At 39.9% G+C, this 14645-nt stretch overlaps 1 protein-coding gene across 6 annotated transcripts in view; it reads right to left on the bottom strand.

Annotated features, from left to right (window-relative positions):
* The window catches only part of Mthfd2l (methylenetetrahydrofolate dehydrogenase (NADP+ dependent) 2 like), a 99628-nt gene extending 86127 nt beyond the window's left edge, over nt 1-13501 (bottom strand). For 3 of the 6 annotated variants that reach the window (XM_023713022.1, XM_023713025.1, XM_023713024.1), the window contains exons 1-3: nt 13370-13501; nt 12300-12381; nt 53-237 (exon numbers count right to left, since the gene is read on the bottom strand). In XM_023713022.1, coding sequence (XP_023568790.1) covers nt 53-237; nt 12300-12381; nt 13370-13463 — 361 coding nt within the window. In that variant the 5' untranslated portion in view covers nt 13464-13501. Of the gene's footprint in view, nt 1-52; nt 238-10124; nt 10196-12299; nt 12382-13369 lie in introns of all 6 variants that reach the window. The other 3 variants (XM_023713026.1, XM_023713027.1, XM_023713023.1) reach the window with 3 other exon arrangements.
* Nucleotides 13502-14645: the final 1144 nt, after the last annotated feature.

Genomic DNA, 14645 nt, shown 5'->3' with positions numbered 1-14645 from the left:
TCTCTCTCTCAAATAAATAAATAAATAAAAAATAAATAAAATAAATGCTCACCTATGGCGGAGGCAGCTCGTATCTTGTTCCTCACATATGTGTGGCTTGCTGGGTTGTCACCCACTAAAACAATGCTCAGATGAGGTCTCTCATGCCCAAGTGCTAGCCAGGCCTCCACACCTCGCTGAACTTCCTTCTGGATCTGCTTGGCCATTTCAGTACCTGAGATGACAGTGGCTTCATGTCTATGGAAAGCAAAGCAAAGGTATCATACTCGTAAGACAGTACCAGTGCTCAGTTGCATAAATCTAAGGTGCAAAAATGGACAAAAGGTCCATAAGAATCCATATTTGCTTTTTTCCAATTATATTTGACCCTCATTCTTCAGGCTCATAAAAATTTTGTGAAAGGTTCTAATTCCACTTTATAATTTTCCCTTATGCTCTACCTTCACACTGAATTCTTATGGCCCACCCTAGTTTATATGTTGAGATCCTGGTTGCTGCTGTTACAGAATCAGGAGATGGGGACTTCAGGAAGTGCTTGGTTCAGGAAGATGCAGTGCCCAGGAATAAGACCGGTGACCTCATCAGGAGTGACTCCAGGAACTCCTACATACTCTGTCATGTGAGAGCACAGCAAGAAGGCAGCCACGTGGGAATCAACAAACAGGCCCTCAACAGATGCGGGCTCTGCTGATGTCAGTCTCCAGAAATGTGAGACACAAATTCCTCTTGTTCCTAAGCCAGAGTGGTGATAGTATACTGTAATCTGCCCATGCATTCTTTCAATGAAACTGTCACACTGTACACTTAAATCTGCATTACAATATTGGCTCTATTAAAAATCTTGCTGTTTTATCTAAAGTGAGTACAGCCTGGGTACCACTGACACCACCTCTCAAGACTGTCCTCCATGTTGGATCTGTGTAGTCATCCAGACTCAAGACTCTGAGGCTTAGCCCAGATCCTGGGTTAGCATAGCCTCCAGAGGACCCTGAAGCCACAATTCTGTACCATGCAGCTCTCAGGTCACAGTTCCAGACCAAACCCAAACAACAAATGTCAGTCTCTTTGTGTTTGCTGCTTCTGATGGTGGTGACCAGGTCAGGAAGTACATGGTTCAACTGTTCCCCTGTACTGTGACACCATCTCTAACTGAAAAACTTTCTATAATACACTATTTCCTGGCAATTTAAAAGTGCTTGATATATAATGTAAACCATCTCTAGAAAGGCACAAATTAATGTATTGCAGGAAGGTATTCCTGTTCTCCATGAATAGGAACTGTATTTAATGTTCAGCTCAACTCTGTTGGGGTGAATTGCATTGCTCTCACCATGTATTTATGGGTTAATAGTATGTAATAAATTAGAAAGTGGCTCCCTGCTTCTGTGCCTGCCCTTTCACTACTGAAAGAGTTGGTCAAAGCATGATCTATAGCACATGACACAAAAAACAACAGATCTAGTTCAGTACCTATTATGAAGAAGAAAAAAAGGAGCAAGAGAAAGACAGAAGAGGAAAAGTAGAACTTTACACAACCTTAATTCTTTTTACAATGTGCACATCTATCTTCTAATAAGAGTATGACAACAGATATCAGCCAACATACAAATGAAAATGTGATGTCTTTTCTGACTAAGTAAACTGCCTTTGTTAATGGTTTTATTTAGACACACACGGAGCCAAGTCAAGGTTATTCACCTTCAGCCTCATACCAGTTGTTCACAGCATTTATCTTGTTTCATGTAATGATATAAAGCATCTTGTTAACAAGTGATCCCCGAGAAAGGTCTCTGGCTACACACATCAAAATCACAAGAGAAGCTTGATGAACTTACATAGAACCACACTTGTAATTCAGAATCCCTGTGGGTAAAGACTGAAAATATAAATTTTTATGGATGATTTTTGTACAAGACCACATCTGAAAACTACTTCTGCAATTTAACACAAAGCAGTATCTTAACAATTGTAATGTATCGGTAGACAATTATTTGACCAAAAAAGTGGTTAAACAAAACAACTATAAGTGGACACTAAATAAACTCTACTTCTGATTTAACTTTTGCCTGTTCTTTACTAAAAACAATTAAAGAGATTTGGGACATAAAAGACCAGTGTAAATTCATCATATCAGTCTTGCTCCACTGTCCTACTTTAATAAATATTGTGGATTACATATTAACTGAACTATAATAAACTGCATATAGTAATAATTATAATTTGGTGAGTTTTAATATGTGTGTATAGCCAGGAAACCGTAAGTAAAAGGAGCATGTCTTTCACACCACAAAATTCCCTGGTGTCCCTCTGTAATCTTCATGCAACATGTCACTGCAAGACTTACTCTTTACTCCCAGACAACTATTTATTTAGTTTCTGCCAATATATATTAGTTTATATTATCAAGAATTTTATTAAAATGAAATCATTCAACATATATTCTCTTTTATCCAGCTATTGTCTGGCAGCATAATTATTTTAAGGTTCATTCATACTGTTTCAGGTAACAATGGTTCATTAAAAAAAAAAACAAACTGTTGAGTAGTACTTTCTTATGTGGGTATGCAGGATTTGTTACCAACTTATCTGTAGAAAGCTGTTTGGATTGTTTCTAGTTTTTAGCTATGATAAAGTTGTTATAAATTCATTTGCAAGTTACTGAAAGTTGAAAAGCTTCACTTCTCTTACAGGAATCCCAAGGATTAGAATGCCTTGGCCATTTGGTATATGACTATTTGTAAGAAACTATCAAACTGTTTTCTGAAGTTGTATGATTTCTGTTGCTGCATGTACCAGCCATCCCTTGGTAGGGCCAGTCTTCTAAATTTTAGGCATTCTATTGGATATGAAATAGTGGACTGTGCTTTTATTTTTATATTTTTTTGGTGGAACCGGGGATTGAACTTAGGTCCTTGCGCTTGCCAGGGAAGCGCTTATTCCACTGAGCCATCTCCCCGGCCCCTGGACTGTGCTTTTAATCTGTATTTCCTTAGTGAATAATAACTCTGAGCTCTTTCATATGCTTGTTTCCTATCTGCTTTCTTCTTCAGTAAACTGCATAATTTAAAATTTGCCCACAGTTTCACAGGCTGTTTCTATTAAGAGTTCCTTATATACCATAGGTTAGCATATATGTGACTTGAATTTAATTATTTCCTACTAATCTGAGTTCCTGAGTTTTGCCTTTCTAAGCTCTTGTGTCTCAAGAAGAATATTTATTTTATTTTTTCCAGGCATTGAACTCAGGACCCTGTGCTTAAGAATATTTATTAATTTTGTTATCACTTTTTGTATCGGTCATGCTTTGCATGCTGTACTTTAGAAATCTTTGCTTAACTCAAGCTCTCAAAAGTTTTCTCTAGTGTTTTCTTCTGGAAGTTTTATGGGTACAAGCTGTATGCTTAGTTCTATAATTTAGTATTATCCCAGATTTATATGCTATTATAAAATTATTTTTCTATGCCTACTAAAATGATCATATATAGGGGGTTGGTGTTAGTCTATCAATATAATTACATTCATTGTTTTCAAGTGTTAAATCAACACTCCATTCCTGGGATGAGGGCAGATATGGCACTAATTCCAGCACAGCTCATTTTTAAGAGATAGCAAGAAGTATGTACTTTCTATAAGTTAATTTATATCAGCAATATTCAGTTAAGATAAAGCACAATAAGTTAAAACACAATACAAGGGTGATCAAAAAGTACAATAAAGTTTAAAATTTTAAAAACTACAGTAAAAGACATACTCAAATGATGGTATAAATGTGTTTGAAATGAGAAAGAATATTTTGAACATTCTAAGAGAGATGAATGGTGATATATCTTTTATTGCAGTAATTGTTTCCATTTACATATTCATTGTATCTTCATCATAACTCTAACAAAATAGAATTTACTCTCACAGTAAAAAAAACATAATTGTATTTTAAAATTCAAAGCCATCTAATCTGTCTTGCATTGTACAGCATATGAACAGCAATGCTACTGTTAGAGTTATCATTAGTTGATTCTTTACTATATAGCTACTATAAAGCTGGCAATCACTGAGCACAATCTAGGCATACTGGAGCCTAGACCACACAAAGAAGTGTGATCTTCAAAATATTTAGCTGGTAGTGGCATAACTGATTCCTGTCTTCCAAAGAGACAAAGTGTTTGCAGGGACTCAATTTGTGGGCACCCCGCAGGTGGGAATCTGAGATCTTGGCAAGGGTCTACACTTTGCACTATAGCACTAAAATGCTATGCCATCTTGGCAATTATAGGTGGCATCATACACCTAGCTGCTGGCTATGGGTAAATTAAGAACCAGAAACAGCATTTTCAGTTGTACCTGGCCTTTACCACAGACTCTTTCAGTCACCTGAGCCCCAGCAAGTCTATCTCTGAAAACACCACAAGCAGCTAGAGGAAACAATCCAGAGCTATGGAGGCCCATAGAAAAAGTGCTGGGATTGGTCCGTGAGCTGGCAAATATATGTTTTCTGGCTTATAGAGTCTAGTATGCAAACAAATGAAATTTTTCAACATCCATATTATTGGAAGGCTAAAAAGCAACCTCAGCAATAATTCAAATGTTCAGCCACCGGAGAACTCAAGCACCAAGAGAACTCCCATTTCAACCCTCAATCTTAAATCCATTTTCAGTTCTGAAGCCTCAGGGATTTTTCCAAATGTAACTGTCAATTCCCTAGTTACAACTCCCCATAATTTTTTCATTGTTCATTTAACCCATTTTGAAAGCCTTCCACACATGAGGTACTGAACACTGGGAATATAAATAATACAGCATCCAACAAAAACCAACTTTCATGGAAACTATACTGTGGCTGAAGAGATAAACAATCTCCTTTAAAAAAAAATAAACGTTTAATGTAGCATTGTGTGACATAATGTGTACTTCCTTTTTTTTTTTTTTTTTTGGCAGTATCAGGGATTGAACTTAGGACCCTGCGCTTGCCAGGCAGGTGCTTATTCTACTGAACTATCTTCCCGGCCCTTGTGTGACATAATGAATGGAAAGTGCATATCTGAGGGTCATAATTATCTTGTATTGATAGATTAATTTTTGGGGGGAGAACTAGGGACTGAACTCAGAGCCTGGCGCTTGCCAGGGAAGTGCTTATTCCACTGAGCCATCTCCCCAGCCCTGTATTGATAGATTAAGGTACTTCATCTCTGCTAATTCAGGTTGCACTTGAGTAAAAATATAGGAAATTAGGTGAGATACAGTGTGGGTGATTGATGCAAAAGGACTGCAGGCCAAGAGAAAGTGCATAGCAGGTGTGGAGCCTCTGGGCAGAGTGTGGTTGGCATGCTCCAGAGTTCTCTTTCCTTGTTTCTGCTCCTTCTGAGACCCCATAATTGCATATTGGCTCCCTTGTCGATGTTCTTTAAGTCTCACAGGCTCTCTTCACTCTTTTATTTCTCTTTCATTTCTAATAGGAAATATAAGGATAGAGTTACTGCACTAGAAAGAAAAAGCGGACAGAAGGCAAGAAGTAGCATAAGACAGTTATTTAGAATTCTCTGTTAGGCAACTTGTCGCTGTCCATTACTTTACGGTCAGTTACCAGTATTTCTTAAGTTGTTCTTCAGTGGTGCCATATTTCCCTGATTATTTGTGATTCTATGTGAACCTCAAATTAGATGAGACCCTTCAGGCCTTTGAAAGGAGCATGGCTTTACTATATGAGTGACACAGGCAGCCTTTGGAGTTTCTGAAGTGACACGACCTGGCTTTCATTGTAAAAACTGCATGTGGTAAAAATATGGAGGGTGGATTTTATGGCAGCAAGAGAAGATGCCAGCTGAAAGGCTGAGTGGTATTCCAGGTGAGGATTGAGGATGGCTTGCTTGGGCAAGACTGTGCAAGCAATACATCCTCTGATTCTGAGCCTGTTCTGAGAAGGGCATGCAATGACATTTACTGAGACTGGACGTAGGGGATAAGAAATAACAAGTCAAAGACAATGCTATTTTTTTAAGCCTCAGATACTAGTATAAAGGAGTTTTCACTAAATCCCAAATTTCCTAATGCATACATGCCCCTATGTGAGCTTCCTTAGACTCGCTGCTAAAGAACAGGGTACTCACCAATAACCATGATTTTTATCCTTCATTCTGTTAATGTGGAATATAACATTTATTAATGTGCATAAATGGAACTATTTTGCATCTAAAAGTTATATCTACTTGATTACAGTATACAATCACTTCAAAGAGCTGCTGAATTCCTTTCACTACTACTTTGCTGAATATTTCTGTATCTATGTTCATCAGGGGTACTGGTTTGCAGTTTTCCTTTCTTACAGTGCTCTTCACCTCACAGAATGAGGTGGGAAATGTCTCATTCTTCTGGTTTTCTTCAAGAGGTTTTAAAGGGTCAGGATTACTTCCTCAAGGTATGATAGTGTTCACAACAAAACCATGAGATTCTAGACTTTCTCTGTTACAAAGTTTTTGATTACTGAATCAATCCCTTTCCTCAATCTTAGTTTATTTTCTGTATTACATCTTGGTAGGTCATACATTTCTTGGAATATATCCATTTCTTCTAGGACATCCACTTTCCAGTGTGTAAGTGTCCATGGAGTCTCTTAGGGCCCTTTATATTTCTGTGCTATCAGTTGATGTGCCTCCTCTTTCACTCATCACTTTGAGCCTTTTCTCTTCTGGCTCTCCTTTAAGACTCCCATAATCTACATGTTGTTTCTTTTGTTGGTGATCTATAAATGCCAGAGACTTTCTCCACTATGTTACTTTCTTGTTTATCTAATTGAGTAAATTAAAAACAAACAAACAAAAATCCTGTTTTCAGGGCTAGCCAGATAGCTCAGCAGATTAAAGCACCTGCTTAGGCAGATGTAGGGACCAGGGTTCGATCCTCAGTGTGCAGTGTCAGCCCTAGCACAGGGTGCGCTGAGAAGGCAATTGAGACTGGGCATGGTGGTGCATGCCTGTAATCCCAGCACTTGGGAGACTGAAAATCTCCTCATAGGAGGATCACTATGAGTTCGATTTGTATAAAGAGACTCTGTAGACACTGTACTAAATACATAAAATCAATCAATCAGTCAATCAATCAAACCTGTCTTCAACTTTCTTCTGCTTGATCAAGTCTGCTTTAAGATTTATCTGGAACTTTTTGTTTCAGTCGGTACATCAGTACTTCAAAAATTTGATTCTTCCTTTTAATGGTTTCCACCTTCTTCTTGACTTCTAATTTTTTGTGTGCATCATTTTCATGATTTCATTCAGTTATCTATCCATGTTCTTTTATAGCTCACTATAAGCTCCTTTAATATAGCTGTTTAGAGTTAGTTGTTAGGCAGCTGGTAGCTCTCCGTTACTTTAGGGTCAGTTTCCGGTATTCAATAACTTGTTCCTTAGGTGGTGACATGTTTTCCTGATTTTTTTTTTCTTCTGTACTTAGGACAGGGTCTACAGGGTCTTGCTACATAGACTGGACTCATAGTGATTCTCTTGTTCTCAGCCTCTTAAGTACTTGGGTTACAGGCACATGCCACCATGCCCCATCTCAGTCATCATCTCAGAGTGTCCCAGGGGTGGGGCTGGCACGGCACACCAGGGATCGAACTCCAGATGCTGTGCTCTGCCAAAGCAGGCACTTTAGTCCACTGAGCTATCAGGCCAGCCCTTTTCCTAATTATTTGTGATATTGTGAGTGAACATTTCAATCACTAGTCACAAAGCATTTAAAAAGGGGTTATCTAGCCAAGCATGCTAGTGCTGTAATTCCAGCTCTAGGGAGGCTGAGGAAGGAGGGTCACCATGAGTTTCAGTTCCAAGCCAGCCTGGGCTACCTATTGAGTTTGAGGCCAGCCTAAACAACATAGTGAGATCCTAGCTCAAAAGAAAAAAGAAAAGAAAAAAAAAAACTAAAAAGAGGAACCTATCCAGTCTTCACAGAACTAGTTCATGGAACATAAGCTATCTATAACTGCACAAACAAGCTATAATCATCAATTAACTGATGTATAAATCTATAAGAAAACTAAATATACACATTATTAAAACTACATTTTAAAATTAAATTGACAAAATTTGATATAAAATATTTTAATATAGCAGAATACATTTCCTTTTCTGTCTGCCTAGGTTTCAGAAACAATAACATTTTGAAAACTCATTTTGTAAATCAGTCTCGAAGGTCATATTTGTTACAATTTGTTTAAGATCTATGAAAAATTGTTAGTCAACATATGTAACAAATAAACCAAAAAGAGAGAAAGGTGCCTTCAGACTTGAAGCTTTTAGTGAATTGCTATCAGTGAAAACAAATCTTACACAGTGAAACCTATACCTTCACAAAAGGGGAAGAAACAATTGAATTAAATAATAGTTCAAACAATGTACAATCTTGAACTCCTGACATTTCAATCCAAAATAAAAAAAAATGCTCACTCCTTTAGTGATCTTACATGAAAATAAGGTCACTGAATACATTTTTAGGGTGCAAGCTAACAGCATTCCACAGAGAGGGGTCTTATTCTAGTGGGGTTGTGGTGCTTTCACAAAGAGGAAATATAGACACAGCACACCATGTAAAAACACAGCCACATGATAGCAGGACAAAGATAGAATTACACAGCTGCAGACTAAAGAATGCCAAGGATTATTGGCCACAAGCAGAGGCTCCAAGAGGGCATGCCCTGCAGACAACTTCATTTCAAACATCTACCGTCCAGATAGGTGAAGACAGATTTCTATTGTTCTACGCCACCTCATTTTTGGTGCTGGATTACAGCCGTGCTAGCAGTTTCAACCTTATCTGTAAGGGGCATGCTGTAAGACCCCTAGTGTATCCTGAAATCACAAAAATTATAGAATCTTATATGTTAGTTTAACACAAGCACTGCAGTACTCAAAGGATCTTATAAATGAAACAGCTGCTAAGTGACTTGCAGGTGGGCAGCACAGACAGCCTGAGCACCCTGGACAAAGGGGTGGTTCCTATTCTGACTGGGATGAAGCCCAACAGTACATGATTTTGTCTCATATCTCTCAACAGCATAAAATTTAAAATCTTATGGATTGCTTATTTGTGGAGTTTTTCATGTAGAAAATTTTCAGGGAACTCAAGTCATGGAAAGTGAAACTGAAACAATGGAAAGAAAAGGCTTCCATAATCTCCATTTTAAATGTACCAATATCTGGAAGCATTTTGATGAATAAATTTATATTTTGTAACATCATGAAATATAGTTGAGGAAACACAATTTTACTATGTGATTGTGGCAGCATGTTTTAAAAATCATAAAAGGAGCATCTTGATGATTTTAATCTTAAGTATTTGTACAGGAGGAACACACTGGAAGGACTGAAAGATAGCACCTATGAATATGTAGCTGGAATGCTTTGACATGCCAACATCTGAAATGGAGATGTTCCATTTGGCAGTTCATTCACCCTGAGTTTACCAAGTGCTTTAGGTTCTGTAGAAATAATATTTTTAAAACCATTATTATATTATTAATTTATATACCTGACAATTCCTATATTGTTTAATTTGGTTGTTTGTCTGTTTTTTGGTACTGGGGATCGAACTCAGGACTTTTCACTCGCCAGGCAGGCACTTAAGCCCCTGAGCTATCTCCTCAGCTCCCTATATTCTGTTTCAATCTCATTTTTAGTCACTATTTTAATTAGGGCTACAAGGAACTGTTCTAGGATCCATAAAGATGAAACAGCCTGATATAATCATTACTAGTTCAAGGTTAACATATAAGATATTTATATGTTATCATATAACATATTTCAATCACTTTATCTTAGGCCACAGTTTGGATACTAAATTTAAGTAAACAATATTTTACTATTATGAATCTTTAGGTGGCCTTTGGTTCAAGGTACACTCTTTCAGAAAGAAGCACTGTCATAGAAACCTACTTAGAGTTCACAATTACAGGACAAATCTAGTTGGTAAAATGCTAGCAAGATCATGACTTGAGTTTGAAATTCAATCATTTCATATTTCCCAAGAACTAGTCATTTAAAAATACCAAGATGGTTAAGTAAATTAGGCACACTGATTTAACGTTGTAGCGTACAATGTATGCCTTCAAATGTTAATAAAGTAACAACATGGAAGCTTATGGATCCATTGTGAAGGTCAGTAGTCTCAGCCTTCTTTGATCCACCAGCTCCCTTCAGTCTCTCCTGCATAACTATCAAGGTAGGTTTGGGTTACACTGCTTTCTCACCACAAAAATTTTCACCAATTTTTCTTAGGTCCAAAATGGACTCTTTAACAGCAAATCTCATTAGTTCTTAACTGCTCCTTCAATTTATCCCACTTACTTATAGTTCAAGTTCCATCCAAGTTTCTCTTCTACGAATTTTAATCACTTCAAAACCAGATTATTTCAAGAAAACATTCTTCATGCTCCCTATGAGAGCAGGTGTGGCCACAGGGGACCAGTTAGTTCCTTAGCTTTCTCCCCTCCACCATCAATGTTTGTATCTTCCCACTGGGGTATCACCAAGAAAGAATAACAACTTTAACACATTTAAAAATCAATGATTGAGATCACTAAGGAAATTGCTAAATCATTAACAAGACCACAACTAACAAGAAATAACATTACTATTAGGCCCCTTTTGTCATCTACTGATCCATGCCCATCAGAAAGCTTGATTGTGGAGGCAATGCATTAGGAGACACTGTCTATGGACACCTGAGACACAACTGGGCTGATAAAACTAGAATGTGAGACACCAAAGGATGGAACACTTCTGAATTTAGAATGACTTAAGAACTGCTTAGAAATCAAAAGTGAGGCCAGAGAGCTACTATCTCTCACTTTGGTTGGAACAGGTACAGGAGTAGGACAAGAAAAGTACAATATCTCATTTCCCAACGAAGTAGAACATGATTTTGAGAAATGCCTTTGGCTAGCCTTTAGTACTAATTGTATTTTAGACTAAATCAGTCTCTAGAAATCAGATTTGGTTAGGATTGTAACTGGAATCTGGGTCTTTCAAGCTTCATATGATTAAAAGAGCTTAACATCAAATCATTTCTCTGCAGAGATAGACATATGAAGTACTAAAAGGCAAGCCTGAAGCAAAATTACTGCTAAAATTTGTCTCTGTCAAATTACTAAGCTTATCATTCTAAAAGACACAGGTATTTAAATAACACACACTAGTACCTTTTACTCCAAAAATGGATTTTTTTTTAACAACAATAACATAAAAATGCTGGTCTGGCTGCAAAAATTGTAATGCTACTAGTAGGAAACATGAAGAAAGACAAAACTTCCATTAAAAGCTGTAGGCAGGTACACAAAATTGTACAGATGCTAAAAGAGATATTAGCATTTCTAAGGAGAGAAAAAAATATATCAAATGCTATGAAAAATCAGTGAGCAGCAGAATAAACATGGAACAGATGCATGGAATTCCAATTTAGTTACAGAAATGAGGAGTGCAGGTACAATATCAAGAAAAGGATTTGGGGACGTCCTGGTAGAGGGGTTGCAGGAAACCACAAGGCAAGATGTAAAGATCTGTACCATCTCTGTGCACTTCTATTCTTTGAAAAGCACAGTCTTAAATCATATGGTGTTCATAACCCCAGGCTGTTCTGATTTGAAAACTTCCCACATAATGTGGCAAAATGAAAAATATTTAGTCATCAGAAATTTTTTAAGGGGTCAGAGAGATGGCTCAGTGGAATAAACGCTTCTCTGGCAAGCCCAAAGGCCTCAGTTCAATCCCCTGTTCCAGAAAAAAAAAAAAAAAAAAAAAATTAAACTTTCACCTGTGTAGGTAATTTGAAAAATAAACTATGACAAACTGAAGGTCTTATTTGACACTGATTTTCCCCAATTAATAAGATTAATTTTTCATGCATACATATGAAAAAAATTTACAAATTTTAAAGGGAAAAAAAATTACCAAAAAAGAAATGTTAAGTAATACCTCACAATTCTGTAATTTCCAAATTCTATCAAATACTATTTCTTGAAATCCTTATTTTTAAATACTCCCTCTAAAAGGTATGTACTTAATATGTTCCATTATTATAGGTATCTAGTTAGAAATACCCCGAAAAATAATATAAAGCTTTTTAAGGCTCTAGGTAACTCAGAAATTGGTGATAAATCTGTTAACTCAAAATAGTCAATATCACTAGAGAGTTTATCAAATTTGAAGATGATATTTAGCAAAAATAATACTGAGGTTCAAATTTCACGTCAATAGAAATGACATCAAATATAAATGACATTCACTATAAGGAACTAGACAGCTAATGTATTTTTATACAGATGACTGTAGAGGGGACAGACAGGTGGGATGGCAGACAGTGGTGACCTCTGGAGGACGGACTCTCTTCTCCCTTCTGGTCCTAGAAGGGAAGAGAGAGACCAGTAAGTATCAACATGCGACAGAGCCCACCAGCCCAACGTGTTTACCAGCCTAACAAGCAAACCCACCTCCAGATTACTGCATCCAGTGCCGGGTTTCAGAAACTACCCTGTCCTAACCTGACCAGTGCGCTCTAAAAATGCACTATTAAAAGTAAGATCTATTTTTTAATAGTTATAATCTACATCATGGGTATGCCTAAAGGAATACCACTCTTTATCTACATGAGAACTAGCTGTCCAAACCACTGAACTCCACCTCTGTAAATCAGAGGCCAGTAAAGGCAATTTAGAAAATCCGAATTTGGCTTGAGTGGGTGTGTATGCGCTTGTACGCAGGCCGCACGTGGCTACAGCCAAGTATCTGCACTGTAACTGCTGTGACGAGACAATTCACGGGCGTGGAGACGGTGGTGTAAAGCCCCACGAGAATGGAAATTGAGAGAACAATGTTCTACAGAAATAATTTAGAGTAGACTATCCCCTCCGTTCTGTCCCTGAACCGAGACTGTGCACTCCGCGCAGAGCCAGCGGATTTTCTTGAGCCCAGGGCAAGCTCCCACGCGCTCTGGCAAGGCCCCGGCAAGACGGAGTGATTTTGTCGTGGGTCCCCAAGGAAGCCACGGTCACGGGAACCGTGGGCAACGCTGACACAGAATCGTGCTTAATTTCAGTCACTCAAGACCAAGACCCGAACGTGTGTGCTGGGGTGAACCGTCCCAAATTAACCCCTGTGTTCACGCTCTCCCTAGCTCCGTGAGGCGCGTCCGCTCCGCTGCCCCGAGAGCCCGGTGCGTGCGACACCAACACGCCATAGCGGGCTCCGGACGCACGCGGAGGAGCGTCCACGCCGCGCCACGCGCGCCACCACCGACGCCAGGGCCAGGGCAGACGCGCGGCCGGGCCGCCCACGCGGACGAGCCTACGCCGCGCCCAGCGCCTCCCCGCTGCGCCCCGCGTCCCACGCACCTCGCCTGGCCGCGCCCCGCAGGGTCCCGGACGGCATCGCTCTCCCGCCTAGGTGGCCGCGGAGCAGCGAGAAGCCCCGAGACCCCAGGGCCATCTTGAGCTCCGCTTCAGGCCGCGCCCTCACACCGGGCCCTGACCCGACCACAGGCCACGCCCCACGCCTGCAAGTCCTAGCCACGCCCCCATATGCCCCGCCCGTCGGCTCGGGATAGGTCCGCCGATTCAGGCCCCGCCCACAGTCCTCGCTGCGGGCCGGAGTTCCTTGCCGGCAGAAGACCCAGGTTGCCGGCTGTAGCTACCTGTCCTGGGTTGTGGATCGCATCTTGGGGACGGGGACTCCGGCTGTAAGGCCTCAGCCACGGCTTCCCCGAGCCGCCGCGCAGGTCCAGGGCACCAGGAAGCAGGACAGGCTGTTCTGCTTACCCGGCCCCTTCGTCCTTCACACTGGGCGGGCACCAAACCCACTGACTGGAGCTGCATCCCGACAGGATTGAGGAATCACAGGGGAGTTCACGTGCAGGCCTTGTACCCAGGTCTTTCTTTTTTCTTTTTTTTTTTTTTTTTTTTAGTGGAACCAGGGATTGAACTCAGGTCTTTGTGTTTCCCAGGCAAATGCTTATTCTACTGAGCCGTCTCTCCCTTTCACAGAACTTCAAAGAGAAAGAGCTGGTTCTAGGACTGGATCCTGAAAGCCAGGCAATAGGTGTTCAAATCTCCCGCATGGATGGGCAATCAAAGGTTCATGGCCGCGCTGGTCAAAAAGAGCCCCAGAATATAACCACGATGTCTTCCTCCTGCAGGTAGGGTTGATTGATCACTAAAGCAAGAAATAGAAAAGCAAATAATGTGCAAAACTCTAGATATCCCATTGTCAAAGACGAAGAGGGAAACCCTTCTTCAGGGGAAGTGCTCTCTGTGACTGCCTTTCAAAGAGCAAGTTAGAAGAGTAACTTTGCAGAAGAAACATGACACGCACTACCTCGGCCTGGTGATCAGGATCAGTACCAGTGCCGATGCAATGCTTGAAGCTGATCACAGGGATACTCCCTACAGGTGGGTGAGAATAACGCTTCACTTTTGTGGTCTTCCTCCAAACACGGAGAACCCTGGTCTAGTAATGGGAAAAATTATCTTAAAATTCCCAATAAGGAGCACCTTATAGTGTACCTGAGCAGTTCTCAAGCCTGTCAAGGTCATCAAAACATAATCTGGGGGCTGGGGAGATGGCTCAGTGGAATAAGTGCTTCCCTGGCAAGCTCAGGGGCCTGAGTTCAAT

This window comes from Octodon degus, unplaced genomic scaffold (assembly GCF_000260255.1).
Source record: "Octodon degus isolate 3935 unplaced genomic scaffold, OctDeg1.0 scaffold00028, whole genome shotgun sequence".
NCBI lineage: Eukaryota > Metazoa > Chordata > Mammalia > Rodentia > Octodontidae > Octodon > Octodon degus.
Note: the sequence above shows the minus strand (reverse complement) of the source record. Positions and strands in the feature narration are given on the sequence as shown.